At 43.7% G+C, this 17,453-nt stretch overlaps 2 protein-coding genes, 1 long non-coding RNA gene and 2 other non-coding genes across 5 annotated transcripts; 4 read left to right on the top strand and 1 right to left on the bottom strand.

The window, feature by feature from the left end:
* Positions 1 to 190: 190 nt before the first annotated feature.
* On the bottom strand, positions 191 to 11,033 carry brat1 (BRCA1-associated ATM activator 1). Its single transcript, XM_085276359.1, has 12 exons — positions 10,200 to 11,033; positions 9,373 to 9,521; positions 9,130 to 9,277; positions 5,896 to 6,352; positions 5,456 to 5,563; positions 5,214 to 5,305; positions 5,024 to 5,127; positions 4,474 to 4,660; positions 4,024 to 4,097; positions 3,250 to 3,334; positions 2,875 to 3,161; positions 191 to 1,941 (listed from the first exon to the last, which is right to left on the bottom strand). The coding sequence occupies exons 1-12, from the start codon at positions 10,324 to 10,326 to the stop codon at positions 1,021 to 1,023; spliced, it is 2,739 nt and encodes a 912-aa protein (XP_085132485.1). The 5' UTR covers positions 10,327 to 11,033; the 3' UTR covers positions 191 to 1,020.
* On the top strand, positions 1,409 to 4,245 carry LOC146572322 (uncharacterized). Its single transcript, XR_014892692.1, has 3 exons — positions 1,409 to 1,977; positions 2,537 to 2,697; positions 2,853 to 4,245. It is a non-coding gene; the product is annotated as an uncharacterized LOC146572322 (long non-coding RNA).
* Positions 10,610 to 17,051, top strand: eif3ba (eukaryotic translation initiation factor 3, subunit Ba). The gene is made up of 19 exons (XM_085276360.1): positions 10,610 to 10,968; positions 11,975 to 12,167; positions 12,285 to 12,404; positions 12,508 to 12,565; positions 12,726 to 12,854; positions 12,970 to 13,127; positions 13,372 to 13,503; positions 13,606 to 13,672; positions 13,759 to 13,805; positions 13,884 to 14,094; positions 14,187 to 14,259; positions 14,362 to 14,484; positions 14,577 to 14,655; positions 14,857 to 14,995; positions 15,109 to 15,234; positions 15,476 to 15,553; positions 15,881 to 15,989; positions 16,076 to 16,188; positions 16,486 to 17,051. Exons 1-18 carry the CDS (start codon positions 10,869 to 10,871, stop codon positions 16,174 to 16,176), a joined length of 2,043 nt encoding a protein of 680 aa, XP_085132486.1. The 5' UTR covers positions 10,610 to 10,868; the 3' UTR covers positions 16,177 to 16,188; positions 16,486 to 17,051.
* On the top strand, positions 14,706 to 14,787 carry LOC146572320 (small nucleolar RNA SNORD60). Its single transcript, XR_014892954.1, has one exon. It is a non-coding gene; the product is annotated as a small nucleolar RNA SNORD60 (small nucleolar RNA).
* On the top strand, positions 15,282 to 15,366 carry LOC146572319 (small nucleolar RNA SNORD60). Its single transcript, XR_014892953.1, has one exon. It is a non-coding gene; the product is annotated as a small nucleolar RNA SNORD60 (small nucleolar RNA).
* Positions 17,052 to 17,453: the final 402 nt, after the last annotated feature.

Below are 17,453 nucleotides of genomic sequence, written 5' to 3'. Positions count from 1 at the left end.
AGGACAGGAGGTAACAAAGTGGCTCCAGCGGATTTGGTTACTCGCGCTTTTGACAGGGAAATGCGTGTTTTGAAACCTGAGCCTAAAGATTGCCTGTGTGCGTTTAAGCACAACAAAATAACATCTACGCAGTCAGAGGATGCAGCGGAGGACGCCTTCACAGATTCCCTTAGTGACTGATAAAAAAAAGCAATAAAATAACACGCTTTTTTTTTTTACAAAATTTGCATTTATTTAGAGGATTTTGATGTGAATAAACTTCAGTTGAGCTTTTAGATCCCACTTATGTGAGTGGCCACTGTGACATCATTCAGTGGCAGGTTGGACAATGCAAAGAAAGTGTTTGGCAACTCTTTTGCTTCACATCAACTCTGGGATTGTCTATATTTAGCTCATATTCTCATTTAAAATGGTGCACGAACAGCAAACAAATGCTGACAATTTACTGCGACACATTGCTATAGCTATATGTTTTAAATGTGGCTGGGGTCCTTATAGGATGTTGGGTCTTTTCTTTTAATTAATTACATGAAATATGATCAAAAGGTTTGTAAGTACAGGTGTAAAAATGCTGTCACTGTGCCTTTATGCTTCTCTCCTCCTGAGGGCTGGATCTCCTCCACTGCGAGCCTTCAACTTGAATTTTGTTGCGGAAGAGAGGACAAAGTCGCAGGGAGCCAAATCTGCTTTTTCATTGAGCTGTGTGTAATTTGGAGTGAACGTCTGAGTCATAGCTGAGATCCAGGATTGATCCTGTACATTCAAGCTGGGAGCGATGCATAGCAGCGGCACTGTGAGTGGTGTAAAGGTGCAGGTGACAGTGGGCACATTTAAATCAGTGGAGTGGAGTCACAAAACTTTTTGATTACAACTCAACTGCTGCATTACAATTACCCAGGTGAAAGAAGTAAACAAGCAAACAAATAAAAAACCACAATTAGCGTGCTCCTCTTGGATTCAACGAATTTGAATATTGCAACAACATGAAGAGAAATGTAACTTGATTTATTCGTGTGTGCGTTAGTAGCAGTCCACTATGACCTCTTGCCCTGGTTGTGTGTTTGAATGAGTGTGAGAGGTGCTCGCAGTTAGTATGTCCTGCAGTAGTGAGAGGGGCGAGTTATGCACGTGGTCACTGCTTCTACTGAGGATCTCCAGCCTGTCGTCCAAACCCAGAGAGCCCAACGCTTCACACACGCTTACGCGCTCGCAATGACTCACAGCGCTCGCTCCTTCCTCGCTGTGGTCTTCAAAGCTGGTGGCATTGAGTGCATTTAAATCTCTCTCAGCATTAGCCTCAGTCCTTACACCCAGTATCTTTCTGATCTCTTGTGCCCAACCTGCTCTGGGCAGCTCACAGGACACTCTGGCAACTGTTGCCGTGGCATCAGATACATCTGGGTCCCCTTGCGATGCCGGACAAACTGTCACTCTGAGTGTTATCAGCAGTCTACAGGCCTTTAAAGCTACAGGCCTATCGCAGTCGACCAGACCGCTCAGCAATGCAGAGATGACTCCCTGCTCAACCAGACTCTTCAACACGTCGACTAAATCTGACTCCGCGTCCTGTGCGCGCGTGTCTCCGTGTGTGTGAAGTGTGTAGGCTCGGTCAGGCATCACAGCGTATGCGTGTGGTTGGGCCGGACGTGCGTCCGAGCCCTTCGTGTAACTCCCGTGCCCCAAAAAGGCTTTGTCCAGCAGCAACTCCGCCAGCTCCAGCGTGTGAACTTTGACCTCCCAGTCCAGATCGGCACAGCCTCGTGAGAGGACGGAGCGTACAGACTGCATGAGGAGAGAGCAGGAGGGGGAGGCAGGCGACGATGGGGGCGTGTGTGACGTATGTGAAGAAAACCAGGCGATGAAGAACTTTACAACAGCCCTCCTGGCAAACCCTTCTGTGTCCTGGGAGAGAATCTCAAGCAGCCGGGTCACGATTTCAGTCTGGAGATAGACGGGACATCGAGTTAGCAAAACCGGGCAAGTTCAAATCAAACTACAGATGAACTATTATCATTTAAATCTGATATCTGTTCTGAGCCCCACTATCTCTATCTTGAGTGTTGCTGTTATTCCACAGAACAAAACAAAAAGTGGAAAAATTCTTCCCTAATGCAATTGATGCTTTGAACAGAAGCTGGAGGCGTTTTCAGCTCAGGCTGTCTACTATTAGGAATGTCCACAGTTCGACGCCCAGCTCATCTAATGTCGCAGTGTCTTGAGGCACAACAATAAACGCCAAATCCTACTGCATCTCTGCTCTGTTGCCCTCTCAGAATAAGCCTTTTACTTCTACTAAACACAGCGTGTTATTGCCTTTGCTACAAAAATACCTCCTTCCAGCTGAACAGTTGACTCAAACAACGGCAGGTTCACACAGAGCACATGTGGCAGCTGTGAAAGAGTCTGGATAGACCACGGCAAAAATTATATAATTATTGCTGATGCAAGATCATCTGTGAAAACAACAGGGCACCACTGGTGAACCTGCCAGTTCAGGTGTTTTCTTACTAATGCCTGTGCCAATCTGTGACCACAGGCTCCACTGAAGGATGCTGGGTACTTGTGCCACCCTCATGGAGTCTTCTTCTGACAGCTTGGTGATAAAGCCTGCTGGAGGACACTGTGCTGGCCACACTGTGTGATCTTCTTGTTGCCTCTTCAGTGCACATGTTGTCACTTTTATTTGCACCAAAGCAGGTGAAATAAACCAGTTTGTTATACAAATACATGCTACATATATAATATCGGTGTTAAGATTCTAATATTTACTGTTTTTGAGTATTCACATGTGTCTTTATCCTCCTGTCATGCATGCACGTTCATGTACACATTCCTCGGTCCTATTTCGACAGGTTTGCCTTTACTTCTTCTCACCTGCTCCTGTGTGGGTGCTGCCCCCTCCTGCCAGCTGTGCATCACTGTCTGTGCCAGTGCTTTGATCGCGCTGGCTCTCACATAACTCTCTGGATCCTGCAGAGCCTCCCTGAGGAGAGGAGTGGTACAGCAGCAGCCACCCAGCAGGGCCTCAGAGGCATCGCACGCCTGCTCAGCTGGCGCCCGGCAGACACGCATCGCTCCCAGGTGCCCTAGAAACTCCATCGTTGAGTCTCTTACCTCCCAGCGCATGTCACACGCACGCTTCTTCACCACCTGGACGAGATCTAACAGACACAAACAATGTGATTTGTTGTGCAGATCTATTGCACAGGCTTTATGAGCTACAGGGAAGATGCTAACGCTGTGATTTACCGTGTCTGAGCTGGTCTGTTATAAAGGAGACGTCTGTGCAAACACTCATCCACTTTACCAAGGCTTGGTAGGACTTATGTAGCACCTGAAAAACAAAGACGCATTCATCTTATCACGATGTTCAGTCCAAAAAACATTTTTGTTCCCCTCAACCTGCCTTTTAAAATCTTGAACCTTTCTCTATCTCATTAGTTCTTGTCCATTCAAAAATAAAAAGCAGAAACTTGTGCTTTTTACATGACTCTATGACAATTACAGAAAATTGTGTAAAGAAGATTTTTGATGCTTGAAAGTGAGCAAAAGAAATTTAACTTTGACCTGTGTAAAAACAGGTTGAGATACTCAGGTTACTGACGCCATCTGCTGGATGGTTTGGGACTCTTAGTTCCAAATAATGAAAGAAGTGACAGTCCTTCAACGTACAGTGATACTCTCAGACAACAGTGTGTTACGACCACAGTCTGGGGAGAGATATTCCTGGCTTTGTGCGCTATGGAAAAACTTGACTAACTCCAACTTTAACCACATCCATCACCTTTACAACGAACTAGAAATGAAACTCTAAGATAGATCTTCCACAGGTCAGGATATTGACCCAACCCAGTGTAATGGGATGAGAGCCAGGGTGCATCCATATTAGAGCAAACACAGTGAAACAGACTCACGTTTTAATTCACACCTACAGCCAGTTTAGGTGTGAATCAAAGCAGCTGTACAAATCTCTGATAGTTGTGATCATCTTGCATCTGTGAACAAAAACACGCACAAACTTACAGTGGGATCAGAATCAGGATCGTCCAGATACTGTATCAGAAGTGTGAGCACGTCAGTCAGCTTGCCATTTGCTCCTGAAACACAAACAGACACGTAAATTAACTCAGCGTGTTCCTTTAACATTTGTTTTTCCCACATATGCCATATACTACTTTTGTTTTGTAGAAGTATCTTACAGAATTTTTAAAAACTCATCACTTTACTTTTCTTACTTTTTTTCATTGATTGTACTCAATTGTATTTTTGTATTTCCTTCATATATCTGTACTTGAGCTGAGGTGATGCAAAAATTTCCCCGTTGTGGGATCAATAAAGTCTTATCTTATCTTATCTTATCTTAATATATGCACTAAAGGTCTTTATATCCTCCATAAAGAGAATGGTTGTTTTCAGTATTCCCTTTTAGTTCCATTCATGTAATATGGATTCTAACTCTAATGACAGCTTCACCTGGGCTGTTACTGACAGCTGTCAGAGCCTCTAGAGCACATTTCTGAACTTTCCCACTGCCAATGACATTCCTGAAAACTTCACTACAGCCAGCGGACGAGGAGGACGAGTCGCCGCTGCAGATCCTCAGTAGCGACAGAATTCCAGACACGATTAAATCCGGAGCGCAGGGGAGGCAGTCAGGATCCTGAGGGAGAGAGGCAGATTATAAGCCTTTCCATGCGTTAGAAACAAAGCTAACACCTTATAACATGGCCTGCGACTAAGGGCGTGTTACTTCTATCATTCAGATTTTATCAGAAATTACAATGTAATTATGTTTACATGCATCTACTTAAGTGTACAGTACAGGAAAGAATTATTATTATACCTGTTATCCCCTTATTCTAGTGTGCCTGCCTTTAATTGTGTGTATGTAAATATAATTACATTGTAATTACAAATAAATAACCTAAAAAGCCTGCTTTATTACAGAGGAATTAAAAATTATAGTGTTAACCGAAAAAGATCCAATATTTACTTAGCCACTCTCTCCTGTCCTTACACTCACCATGTGTGCAATCTGAGGTGTGTTTGTTAGACACACACTGATCATGGAGATGCAGGAGGTTTTGCTTTTCAGCTGCTCAGTCATGGCAAACCGATGCATGTCTCCTACAGGCCCAGATCTCATGTTACTCCATAACATAAGTGCAAGATAACACAGATTTTTCTCAAGAGTGTACGTCTTTGTGGGTCACCTGCAGTGTTTGTGCCTAGTCGGTTCTGGCCAGATATGATGTCGAGGGGTAGCAGCAGTAATCTCACAGACTGAGCTGTGTGGACACGGTCACTGCACATAAAACCAGAAGAAGAAGAAGAAGAAGAAAAGTTTGCAGACAAGACACTAGACTGACAAATCCTCATGGCTTTTTAACAGAAAACCCAACCTCTACAGACTTTTGTGTACAGAGTTTGTGTTGGCTGAACAAGCTGTGCTTACTGATGGCTGCCGCGGAGAAAAGCAGCTGCAGCATGGACGAGGTCAGCAGGTTTCCTGACGTTCAACATGAAAGTTAAAAGACGGGTGATGCGCTGGTCTGGGACGCGGCTGTAGGAGCAAGCACAGCAAGAGTCTATAAACTAAACCAGAAAGAGGCTGAACAGCAGCACAGTCACTAATGTATACTTAAAAACAACCACTAAGTAAATGCTGTGAATGATGGCTGACCATTACACTGTCCTGTTGTATTGCATAGATCAACAGAACAAAGCCATTGATGCTATATCTATTAGCAGATTTGCATATTCAGCCAGGAAGCTCCACTGTCCTCACCATCCTCTTAAAGTCACTACTTAAAATCTAAATAATCTCTAGTAGAGACAAAAAAGGACAGACAACTCTATAAAGCTACACTCTAGTGTGTTTTATGAGGGGTTTACCTGCATGCAGCTAGAATGACATCCATCAGAGGCAGTGTGAGTTCACTACAGTCTGCTGCCACCATTTCCTCCAGAGAAGCTGTGACTGTCTGCAGCAGCTTGTCATGCAGAGGAGGCTTGGTCTGGCCCAGGAGCAGAGCCAGCAATCGGAGGGTCTGCTGACACTGATGAAGCTGTGCGCTTCCCTTGGGAACCCCCAGCGCCCTCTTGAGGTACTCTGAGATTGCATCGACAACAGCGGTGCAATCTTGGTTTATTTCCATGGGCTCGGCTGGGTTTTCTACAACTGCCTTGGACACGCTTGTGTTCTGCTCATCTTCCTTCTTATTGGTGCCATTACATCCTATAGATGAGACAGGCTGACAGATCAGCAGGACGTGGGCGAGCATTTGATTGGCAGCTGAGGCAACAAATAGGCTTGTGTCTGTCTGGAGTTGCAGAAGCGGCTCAATGAAATCTAAAAAAAACCAAACAAAGATAATACATATATATGAGGATGCGCAGTGGCGTGTCCAGCAGGGTCGCCTGGGGGGGCACAGGCCAACCCCCCAACCAGACTGGCCACCCCAGGTGCCACCCCGAAGCTAAAACAATAAAATTTAATGAAATATCAAATGTACGATTATGGTTTCACAGTGAAGCTCAGATATCCGAGGGTAAGTGAATGCAGCACCGGCTTCTGCACTATGAGCATCATGTTAGCAAAGGTAGGAGAGCCAAGCACAAAAGACGGCACCGCAGAAAACAAAAAAAAAATTTTCCGCGAAAGATTAACAAGTTAACATAGCCATCGGACATTTGCATGGTGGGCTGATGACTTGTTTTTTTTTGTAACGGCATGAACAATGAAAGTGGTGGATTGGCCAGATGCTGGCCGATGTGTAAAAATAACTCAGTTGTTTGGTGGTGGCTATGGCGGAGCTTCCACAGAGGCCAGCAGGTGGATGAGGGAAGGTGAGGCAGGAGGAGAGACCCGAGGTGGCCGCCGGTCCGAGTGTCAGGTGAACTGAACTTCAGGTAAGAAGTTATGACCTGCAGTCTATCTGGGTCAGATATAAACCAAGTTTAGGTGCAGTTTATTTTCGTTATGCTGACTTTTTACAGTCAGTTACAATACCTCGTACTGCCTGAGCTAGAATGACGAGTTTCTATACAGCTGTTCGGTTGCTATGATGTTACTGATAGTGAACTTTATTTTATTCATAAGGTTAGTTAGTAGAGTTGCCAACAGCTCCTTAAAAAATGGAATGGTCCCTCATTCAGAGAAAATATTACACGTTTCGTATTGAGCTGAGAAGAGACGCAGTTTGTCCCGAACTTTAGCTATAATGGAAAAAAGACACACAGCTGGAGTTATTCTGTCTTTACAGCTGCCTCTTCTATTGCTACTTCAATCATGAAACTGATCAATGATCAGCTGATCGGCTCTCTTGTTTGTTTATCGCCCACTTTGCGCCAGAAACAGGAAACCAGCGGATGTCGCGCTAAACAACAGCAGCACGTTTAAGCTTGATCAGCTGTTGTTAGAATTTATTTAATATTAATTTCTAGTATCAGCTGATGTTTGCTGGAGCCACAGCTGTAAAGCTGCTGGTCATGATGTCGGTTTGGATATGTGGTGAGAGGGAAACATGAAGATGAAACCAGGAGATGTCCTTACTGGATCATCAGAGCTGTGATGGAGAAACAGGTTTACCTTTTAGGTGACATGAATGAGTTGAAGGGAAGTTATGAACTGTTTCTGAGAGACAAATAACACCAGGATCCTTTTTTACGTAGCTGACAGCTGGTAACTGTGCAGGGGCGGGTCTAGCAAAGTGTTGCCAGGGGGCCAGGTAGGGCATTAACAGGGAGAGGGGGGCACAAAGAAATACTTTTCTTTTTTATTCTCAATTCAAATATCTAGCTTTTATTAAATAATTATCTGAATCTTGCGAACAAAGTTTTTATCTGACGTAAAATGCATAGAAATCATACATATACCAAAAAGACTGTACATCACTGTCACAACAGCATTTGTTTTCATTCAAAGTCTTTATGGCTTTAATACCTGGTGGGCCGGTCTCTAGTCAAAATGCCCAATTTTTTGTCCCAGTCCAGCCCTGCAGGTTAATACTGGCAGTGTCACCATGCCAGCTGACTGTATTTCATCATCAACCAGTGTATATCTTTATTTTAAAGGGCGACCGTGGCTCAGGGGGTTGGGTAACGTATCTGTAACCGGAAGGTCGCCGGTTCGATCCCCGAGCTCTCTGTCCTGGTCGTTGTGTCCTTGGGCAAGACACTTTACCCTACTGGTGTTGGCCAGAGGGGCCGATGGCGCGACATGGCAGCCTTGCTTCTGTCAGTCTGTCCCAGGGCAGCTGTGGCTACAACCGTAGCTTACCTCCACCAGTGAGTGAATGAATAGTGGCATTGTAAAGCGCTTTGGGTGCCTTGAAAAGCGCTATATAAATCCAATCCATTATTATTATTTATACATCAATATTACCAAAGTTTACCATAAGGCAGCATAGAAAGTATTTACTTGCTTTCAGGTTTTATTCAAATGTTAGTCTTTTCATTTGTTTCCCCACTTTTTTCCTGTTTCAAAATCAAACACCAGTTTGTGAGAAGATTATCTTCTTTTTTTTAACAGGCACTGGTTTTGCATTGGCATTGGCTAATTTGCCAATTGTATGTTAAAAATGTTCGTATTTTAATATTCAAAAATGTTTTTGCCCAAAACATATGTGCACTACATGTCAGTAAAAATACTATGCAAATATTGCTGTCCTTGAATACTGAGTAAACACTGACTGATTGTATCTCTTGTACTTTATCAACGCAGTATCTAAAAACTTTGCACCGTAGTGGTTAAAATCTCATTCTAATAAGAGTTAAAAGCGCATTCGGTTATTAGGTTTACAGGGTTATTGAATTATGGTTAACGGTTGGTAGAATTGTTTTTAACAATATCTGCCAATTATATCTGCCACCCTTCTCCAAATCTGTGCCCCTACCTGGCCCCCCCAACAAAAATTTTCTAGACACGCCACTGAGGATGCGTCAGAATTACAACAATATAATACCTATAGCACAGTGCCTCTCGCCCTATGGCAGCTGGGAAAGATCCAGCCCCCAGTGACCCTGAATTTGATATGCAAGAGCAAACAAATGAAAGGATGAACAGAAATAGCATATTATCCTTAACACTAATGATCCCCCTCTCATGAATCGATGCACAAAACTCACCTGCTTGTCTAAAGAAGCTAAGACCATTTGGATGCTGCAGTGTGGTCCTTAAGCCCTGGATCCAGCCAATCCGTATGCAGGGATCCTCCCAGAGCCCTAACTCCTGCCAGTGCTGACAGCTAAAGACAAGATCCAGTACTAAGGACTCCTGCAAGAGAGAGAGGGAGGCACAATAATAGAGCAGATAAGTACTGGAATATTTTGTAACAGTTTACTAAATGCAACAGGCGTCAGAAGCTCTACCTTAAGAACTATGAAGTCATCCTCAGCAGCAGCCAATAAGCCGATGAGTCTGAGAGTGAAGGAGAGGACACCTGGGGCTGAAGCCGTGTCATGAATCACAGCAGATATGAACTCAAGCAGACACGGACAGGCCTCCAGCAGAGACTCCCCTTCAAAGAGTGAAAGAAAAGAAAAACAATGATACAGATTTACACAGGATCACTTTTTTATGTGCACCATAAAGAGAAATGATAAAGGTATAAAAGACATGAAAAAGGAACATTTTAAATTTTAATTTATCTTTATTAATGCAATATAACATATATATATATATCATAAGTATCTTTGAGTTTTGGGATCTTTTACAAAGTGTAAATGTTATCTGCAAATATCGGTGATATAATCTGAGTAATAATCACCTACAAATACAGTGATTCGCTGCATGGTATTAAGTTTAGATCAGTTCTCTGGAAAATGAGGGCTCTTTAAAACACACCTTTCAGCTTTTCATGTATTTTGAAGCTGTTTTTTCGAAGAACTGGAATGTAAATGTGCTTGTCTCTGTCTCAGCTTGTGTCGTTTAAATATGCTATAAGCCATAAATGAAGCAGAAGTGACAGTCAACACAAAAAAGACAGTCATCGCATGTTTGTTTCATTTTCAAAATATCTGTTATTCAACCCAGGGTAGAGGGTTACATACTGAACTTAAAGAAAAGAAATAAAGTATCGATTAGATGGTATCGATACTTTTAATAATATAATTTTTGAATCGATCCTCCTATTAGAAAGATAGTGGGAGAGGAGGAAGAATGAAGACACTATCCTGTTAGGGTCAGTACTACTAACCAGCCTCGGTGAGCGCTGTGAACCAGTCCAGCAGTTTCTCCAGAATGGTGTCATCGGGCAGCGAGCTCCCTGAGGCCGCCAGCACCTCACAGACCCGGGGCAGCAGTGACACACACTCTCTGTCCATGGTGCTAAGGTGTGCGTGTTAATAACCGCAGTTGCTAGCTTAGGTCTTTACAACTAGGAGTTATATAACGTCTACACATTCTCTAACCACTCATGTCAATGTAAATGTGACCTCTAGCTAAATTGTGCAGTACAGACCAAACTGAAGCAGCTACTTTAAACACACAAAGTCGTTGGTTTTTGTACTTTACTAAACGAACGTCTCGCGGGAAACAGTTTCGGATCTACCGGTGTGTCGTTTCCTTTTCCGTGCTTCTGGGCGGGTCTCACGCCCCTGCACTCTTCGCTGATCTCTAAACATCACTGTGGGGGGGAAATTACCACCAGTAGCTGTTGTACTTCCGGTCCCTATGCTTTACAGCTTTACTGCTTCTGCGCAGCCTTTCCACGCGCCTTTGAGGAGGTTCCGGTGTCGCGTTTCCGTCACGTCGTCCATTTTCACGGATCTGCACATGGTGCTACACCGGCTGAGAACCGCCAGCCTTTTCGTTTTCGGGATTTTTGCTCCGTTGTAGACAAAAGTCCGTGTCGTAGTTCTGTTAAATGAAAGAAACGGTGGATATGGTGGACGACCCCGAGTATGAAGAGGAGGAGCCTTCCTTCAGCGACCCGGAGGACTACGTGGACGATGTCGACGACGACGGTAAGCAGTCACAGAAAAAACGCCGGCTTTCCGGCCTGCTGTTAGCAGTTAGCTAAGAGCTCAATGGTGGGGATGTTTTAGATGCTACAAAGCTAGCTAGCTTGCCTCTCTGCTCACCGGCACGTAGTAATAGTGAATAGTTAACAATGAACATGAGCTGGATGCATAAGCGTAATTACCAGGAATACAACAGCGACACCACCCTTTTTCTCCAAAAAAACCCTCCAACATAACGTTATCACAGTGTACTTAACGCCCGTTACAGCCTCACCCAGACCCCACACTGGGGCCTGTGCGATGCGATCTGAAAAACCGAAACATGATTTTAGCTAGTAAAGCCGTTAAGGCGCATTATTTTCTCTGTGCTGTTTGCCTATATAAAGTAGTTTGAATGGGGCAGCTGGTTGTAGCTCAGTGGTAATCCTAACCCAGGTCTGAGGGGCGTTTGCTCAGTAGAGCTTTTCAATTGTGCAAGTTTTGCAGTTGTGGTAAAATGACTCATCAGATACACGTGTTTTGTCTGTAGTAGTCACAATATAATTATTTATGTATATAGAAACTTTGGGGGTAAATTTACAACAAAATTAGTACCATTTAATATTAATATGCAAGCTTAAGTTAAACAGAGACTCAAATGAAATAGCTTCTGTGAAGCTAAACACGCCAGCATAGCGGTTCTTTATCCTCATCAAAATGATGTATATTAAGCAGTGAGTGTAAAGGAGATGTACTATTGAATCAGCTTTATTATGATGTGATTATATGTTGTCTACTTATAAATCATGAAGCGTAAACCTACACATCTCTAATGGAAATTTAAACAAAAGAATTATGTCTTTTTCAACGATGCAGTCTTCCCTACCAGTAACTGAAGTGGTGGCTATAAAGTTTAGATTGGTTTTTGTATATGAAAAGAAGGTCGTCATTAAAATGAGATAAGAACCCCAACCCCACACAGTCCGATGAGCTTGTTCATCACCCCTGACCCTCCTCCTTCACTTTTCAGAGCTTCTTGATGACATCCTGAGGGAAAAACCCCAGGAGGCAGACGGCATAGACTCGGTGGTGGTGGTGGACAACGTCCCTCAGGTGGGCCCGGAGCGTTTGGAAAAGCTCAAGAACGTCATACACAAGATCTTCTCCAAGTTTGGCAAGATCACGACCGAGTTTTACCCAGATGCAGATGGCATGACCAAAGGGTAAGACCACAGATGTTTTCTTTTGTGCATCTGTTTTGATTCAAGGTGGATTTCTGGATTTGAAGCAGAGAGTTTATGTTTTATTTTTTAGTAATTGTTTTTTTCTCCTTGTTACAGTTACATCTTCCTGGAGTATGCTTCTCCTACTCAAGCCCTCGAAGCAGTCAAGAACGCAGATGGATACAAACTCGACAAGCAACACACGTTTAGGGTCAACCTCTTCACTGACTTTGACAAGTGAGTATGGAGTACCACCCAGTAAATGCATTGTCCAGGTATTGCTTGCCAGACTTGGAATACAAGTAAATAATCGCCCCTTTGTTTTTGTTTTGTTTTTTAGATACATGAACATCAGTGATGAATGGGAAGCTCCAGCAAAGCAGCCTTTCAAAGACTTTGTAAGTGTTACCTTAACTTTTCAGTCATAAGACTTAGAATTTGTTTGACAAAAATAGCTTCATGTCAGCACTTTCATTATTAAGTTGACCTTTATAAATCAACAGGACAGTCTCTATCCTGAAACCCTGCAAGCGACAATTACTTTGTCTGTGTTTTCAGGGGAATATGCGCCATTGGATCGAGGACCCAGATTGCCGTGACCAGTACAGTGTGATCTATGAAGCTGGAGAGAGGACTGCCATTTTCTCCAACGACGCTAAAGAGCCAATCACAGTTGAAGAGAGAGCAGTGAGTTTTTAATTACTCACACAGAGTTGGTGGGAAATGCAGGGCTTGTATCGAACATGATTGGTCAGTAGTCACTGGTTTGGAGAGTTCTGATGTTTTTCCTGCTTTGATGCAGCGCTGGACAGAGACGTACGTCCGATGGTCTCCTAAAGGTACCTACCTGGCTACGTTCCACCAGCGGGGAATCGCACTGTGGGGCGGCGAGAAGTTCAAACAGATTCAGAGGTTCAGTCATCAGGGTGTGTCCCTCATTGACTTCTCACCATGTGAAAGGTAATAAAAAGTCGATTTTTTTTTTTAAATCCAAAAAAGCACATTATAGTGCACAGAGTATCCCGTTCTAGTATTTATTTATTTCCTGTAAATAAGGCAACGTCACCTAAATCCTGTGGGTTGTTGCACCATGACCTGGGGACAGCAAAGGATGATTAATGTGCAGATAAAGCACTCTAAAGAGGTGCCGAGTTGGCCTGTGAGCCACTGTCTGATTTTAATGTGTGGTTGTGTTGGCTTCCAGGTATGTGGTGACCTTCAGTCCACTGATGGACACCAAGGAGGACCCACAGGCCATCATCATCTGGGACATTCTGACCGGACAGAAGAAGAGAGGCTTCCACTGTGAGAGTTCTGCACATTGGCCTATTTTTAAGTCAGTATTATGCTTTCTCTCTTTTAAATCTAATTTAAGTCAAATTTGCAGAGTCCTTGCAGAGTTTGGATGCGTCTTCTAATTTTACATGTTTGTTGTCAGATGGAGTCATGATGGGAAGTTCTTTGCAAGGATGACACCAGACACACTGAGCATCTATGAAACTCCGGTAAGTAGGCCTGAAAACAGTCTAGATGTGTTTAAATGAAATGTGCAAATGATATTAAAGGTTTATGTTTTGTTTTCTTCTTGTAGTCTATGGGCTTACTGGACAAGAAGAGTCTCAAGATTACTGGGATAAAGTAAGAGTCCTTCATACTCTCATGCTTTAAAAAGCAACGGCATTTTGTATAGAGGTATTAATGTTTGTGCATCTTCAGGGACTTCTCGTGGTCTCCTGGTGACAACATCATAGCGTTCTGGGTACCCGAGGACAAAGACATCCCAGCCAGGGTGACTCTGATGCAGATGCCCTCCCGTCAGGAGATCCGCGTTCGCAATCTCTTCAATGTCGTCGACTGTAAACTGCACTGGCAGAGAAACGGGGATTATCTGTGTGTGAAAGTTGACAGGACTCCCAAAGGAACACAGGTACTCATAGAAAGAGGACAAACCGCTTATATGTCACAGATTTCTTTTAAAAAAAACAAGAAATAATAAGTTGACTTTTTTTGCCTTCTCAGGGTGTCGTTACCAACTTTGAAATCTTCCGCATGAGAGAGAAGCAGGTTCCTGTCGATGTGGTGGAGATGAAGGGTAAGACATGTATTTGTACAAACACAGAAATGAGCTGCAAGTAATTCTAATTTCCACAGAAAGGAAGTTAATCTGTTTCCCTTCGTGTTGTTTTCCTTATAGAAAGCATCATAGCGTTTGCATGGGAGCCCAATGGCAGTAAGTTTGCTGTCCTCCACGGCGAGTCGCCAAGAATCAACGCCTCCTTCTATCATGTCAAAAACAACGGCAAGATTGAGCTCATAAGTGAGTAGAAGGACAGGCATGCAATGTTATAGCAGAGCGTTGTTGCTTCTAATGTGTCCACTAAACTGAATGTGACACTTTTCCTTTCACAGAGATGTTTGACAAGCAGCAGGCCAACAGTATCTTCTGGAGCCCCCAGGGACAGTTTATGGTGCTGGCTGGGCTCAGGAGGTAGGTTTTATCGGAGTGTGTGTGTGTGTGTGTGTGAGATGAATATAAGAAGCCACTGATGACAAACGAAACATTTTTTCTGACACCTCGTATGAGAGCTAAGCTCCTGATTCTAACGCTAATCTGAGGCTTGTTTCATTGGTATCTGTAGAGATGAGTGTCTTTGTACATGGATGTAACCGCTTTGCCTCTCCTTTGCAGTATGAACGGAGCTCTCGCCTTTGTAGACACGTCAGACTGCACCATGATGAACATAGCAGAGCATTACATGGCCTCTGACGTGGAGTGGGATCCAACGGGTCGCTACGTCGTCACCTCCGTCTCGTGGTGGAGCCACAAGGTGCGTAGCACTCCACAGGCCTCGCCAGTCCTTTGCAGATGAGAGGAAATGCAGTCTGGTCTTTTTCTGTCATCCATTCACTTCGTTTTTCTCCACCTTTACGTGCGTGCTAGGTGGACAATGCGTACTGGCTGTGGACGTTCCAGGGCCGGCTCCTCCAGAAGAACAACAAGGATCGGTTCTGTCAGCTGCTCTGGAGACCAAGACCTCCAACCCTGCTCAGCACAGAACAGATAAAGGTACAGTTTCTTCTCTATACTGTGTGTGTGTGGTGTTGAGTGTGTGGAGCCAGTGATGACAAACATAATTTTTCTGACACCTCGTATGAGAGCTGCACCGTGGCTCCTGATTCTAGCTCTAATCTGAGGCTCCCAGCTACACCACATTATACATGTGTCCACCATGTACTGCGATGATGCGTTTGTGAAGCCATCTGTCACGTTAACATGCTGTCATATACACTCATCTGTTCTCTTGCAGATGATCAAAAAGGATCTGAAGAAATACTCAAAGATCTTTGAGCAGAAGGATCGTCTGAGCCAGTCCAAGGCTTCTAAGGTTTGACCTGTTTATATTTATATTTTAACTTATCTTTGGGAGAGTTTGTTAGAAATGCTTTTCCCAATTTTTCATGTGCTGTCCCCCACCTCTTCCATCAGCATTGGATAGGCCCCTTTTTATTGTCCTGTTAATTTGCAAGTTAATCATCTCCTGTATCTCTTTAAAGAAATTTAAAGCGTTTTGCTAACTTTTATATTGACTCTATAGTATAATTCACTGAGGCTGCTAACACTTTACATGCTTTCATGGTAATACAAGCTGTGTGTTCACACTGAAATGTAAGCTTTGTGGGTTATGATGCTGAACTCTGCTCTGTGTGAGTAGGATCTGGTGGACAAGCGGAGGGCAATGATGGAAGACTACCGACGGTACAGGGAGGAGGCGCTGAAGATTTATCAAGAACAGAAGAGCATTCGCCTCGAGCTCAGAGGAGGTGGGACCTCTCACTGTTATCTCACTCACTGTTAACTTGCCTTTGAGGCTTTTTCTTAAGAGTGCTGAAATTTTTGTGTCATGTAGGAGTGGGCACAGATGAGCTGGACAGCAATGTGGACGACTGGGAGGAAGAGACCATTGAGTTTTTTATCAACGAAGAAATCATTCCCATTGGAGATCTGTAGTCCCCTACGCAGGTAAGACACTGCACAGGTTGTTGTGGAGTCTTGTCAGCTATTTGTCTTGCACCCTTTGATTTCACTGTGGAGATGTGTTCATATTTTAAACATCCGGCTATAAAACTTTACATTAGTCCACATAATGCGGCTGCATATAAATTAGGGGATGCATGTTGTCTTCAGTTTTAATCTGAAGTGGCGAACAGAAAAATTAATGCCATTCCCGCATGCTCGTACAGTCAGCAGCATCTTCATCACCCCCCCCCTTTTGCTCACAGTCTCACTCTGCATTTCCGCTCTTGTCTTCCCGTTCAGTCCATCCGTTTTTGTGTGGAAGGAGGAGAGAGGAGCTACGTCATTGATTGGAGAAGGACGACGACCACGCTGTGAATCTTGGGGCTTCATCTCAGGCCGCAACGTTCAACTCATCATCAAAGTGCGCCTTACGGATCAGCAGCTTCATCGAGAGACAAAAGAGAATACTTTGTATTGCCTAATTTCTCTTTGTCTCTCAGCATCATCTTCCCCATTTTTTTTCCTCTGTGGACTTTGATATTCAGCAAAACTGCCTCCTACTCTGTTCATTAGTTGGAGTCTCAGTGTCTAATCTCAAACTCCATCCTGTTTTGGACCTTCCTCAACCCCCCCTGGGGATTTATTTTGAACTAGCCTCACCATGCTAGTCTGTTGTTACAGGGCAGCACAGAGTGCCATACCATTCAGGGGTGGAGGTGTTGTGAATAAACAAGTAGCCTTGTTAATAAATGTGCTGATGTGGCGCTATAGTGGCCTGTATCCTCCTCCTTTCAGACTAGGCTTTCACACAGGGAGGGGGCGCGCAGTGGGAAAACCTTTAAATAAACAAACAGAATACCACCTGACTCTGTCTCACGGTTTGGTTATTATTAGAGTGAGTCCATTCAAATATGGATTGGTCACATGATTGCATGTGATATCAGAAAATTAACCTGCATCAGTCTGGAGCAGTGTTTACACAGTAAATATGCTAAAACTGCTGCGGGCTTGATAAAATAATTCAAAGATGTACATGGCCGTTGTCGTTCACTGATGTCTAATAAAATATTACTGCGTACCCTGATCATACTAATTAGGGCATGTGGATTATTGATAATCTGGATTATTGGTAAAGATGCTAAGATTAAAATTGTAATTGTTTATTATATTTCTGTATCTGATTCTTTGCTGTTTCACCTTATAATTCCTGAGGGGAGGGGGCGGGGTATAGGCCAGCTTGTCATCAAATCACATCAGGATATAAAAGC

Source organism: Mchenga conophoros, linkage group LG6, assembly GCF_057382185.1.
Source record: "Mchenga conophoros isolate Kocher_MC1m ecotype Shallow Benthic linkage group LG6, M_conophoros_male_GT1.1, whole genome shotgun sequence".
NCBI lineage: Eukaryota > Metazoa > Chordata > Actinopteri > Cichliformes > Cichlidae > Mchenga > Mchenga conophoros.
Note: the sequence above shows the minus strand (reverse complement) of the source record. Positions and strands in the feature narration are given on the sequence as shown.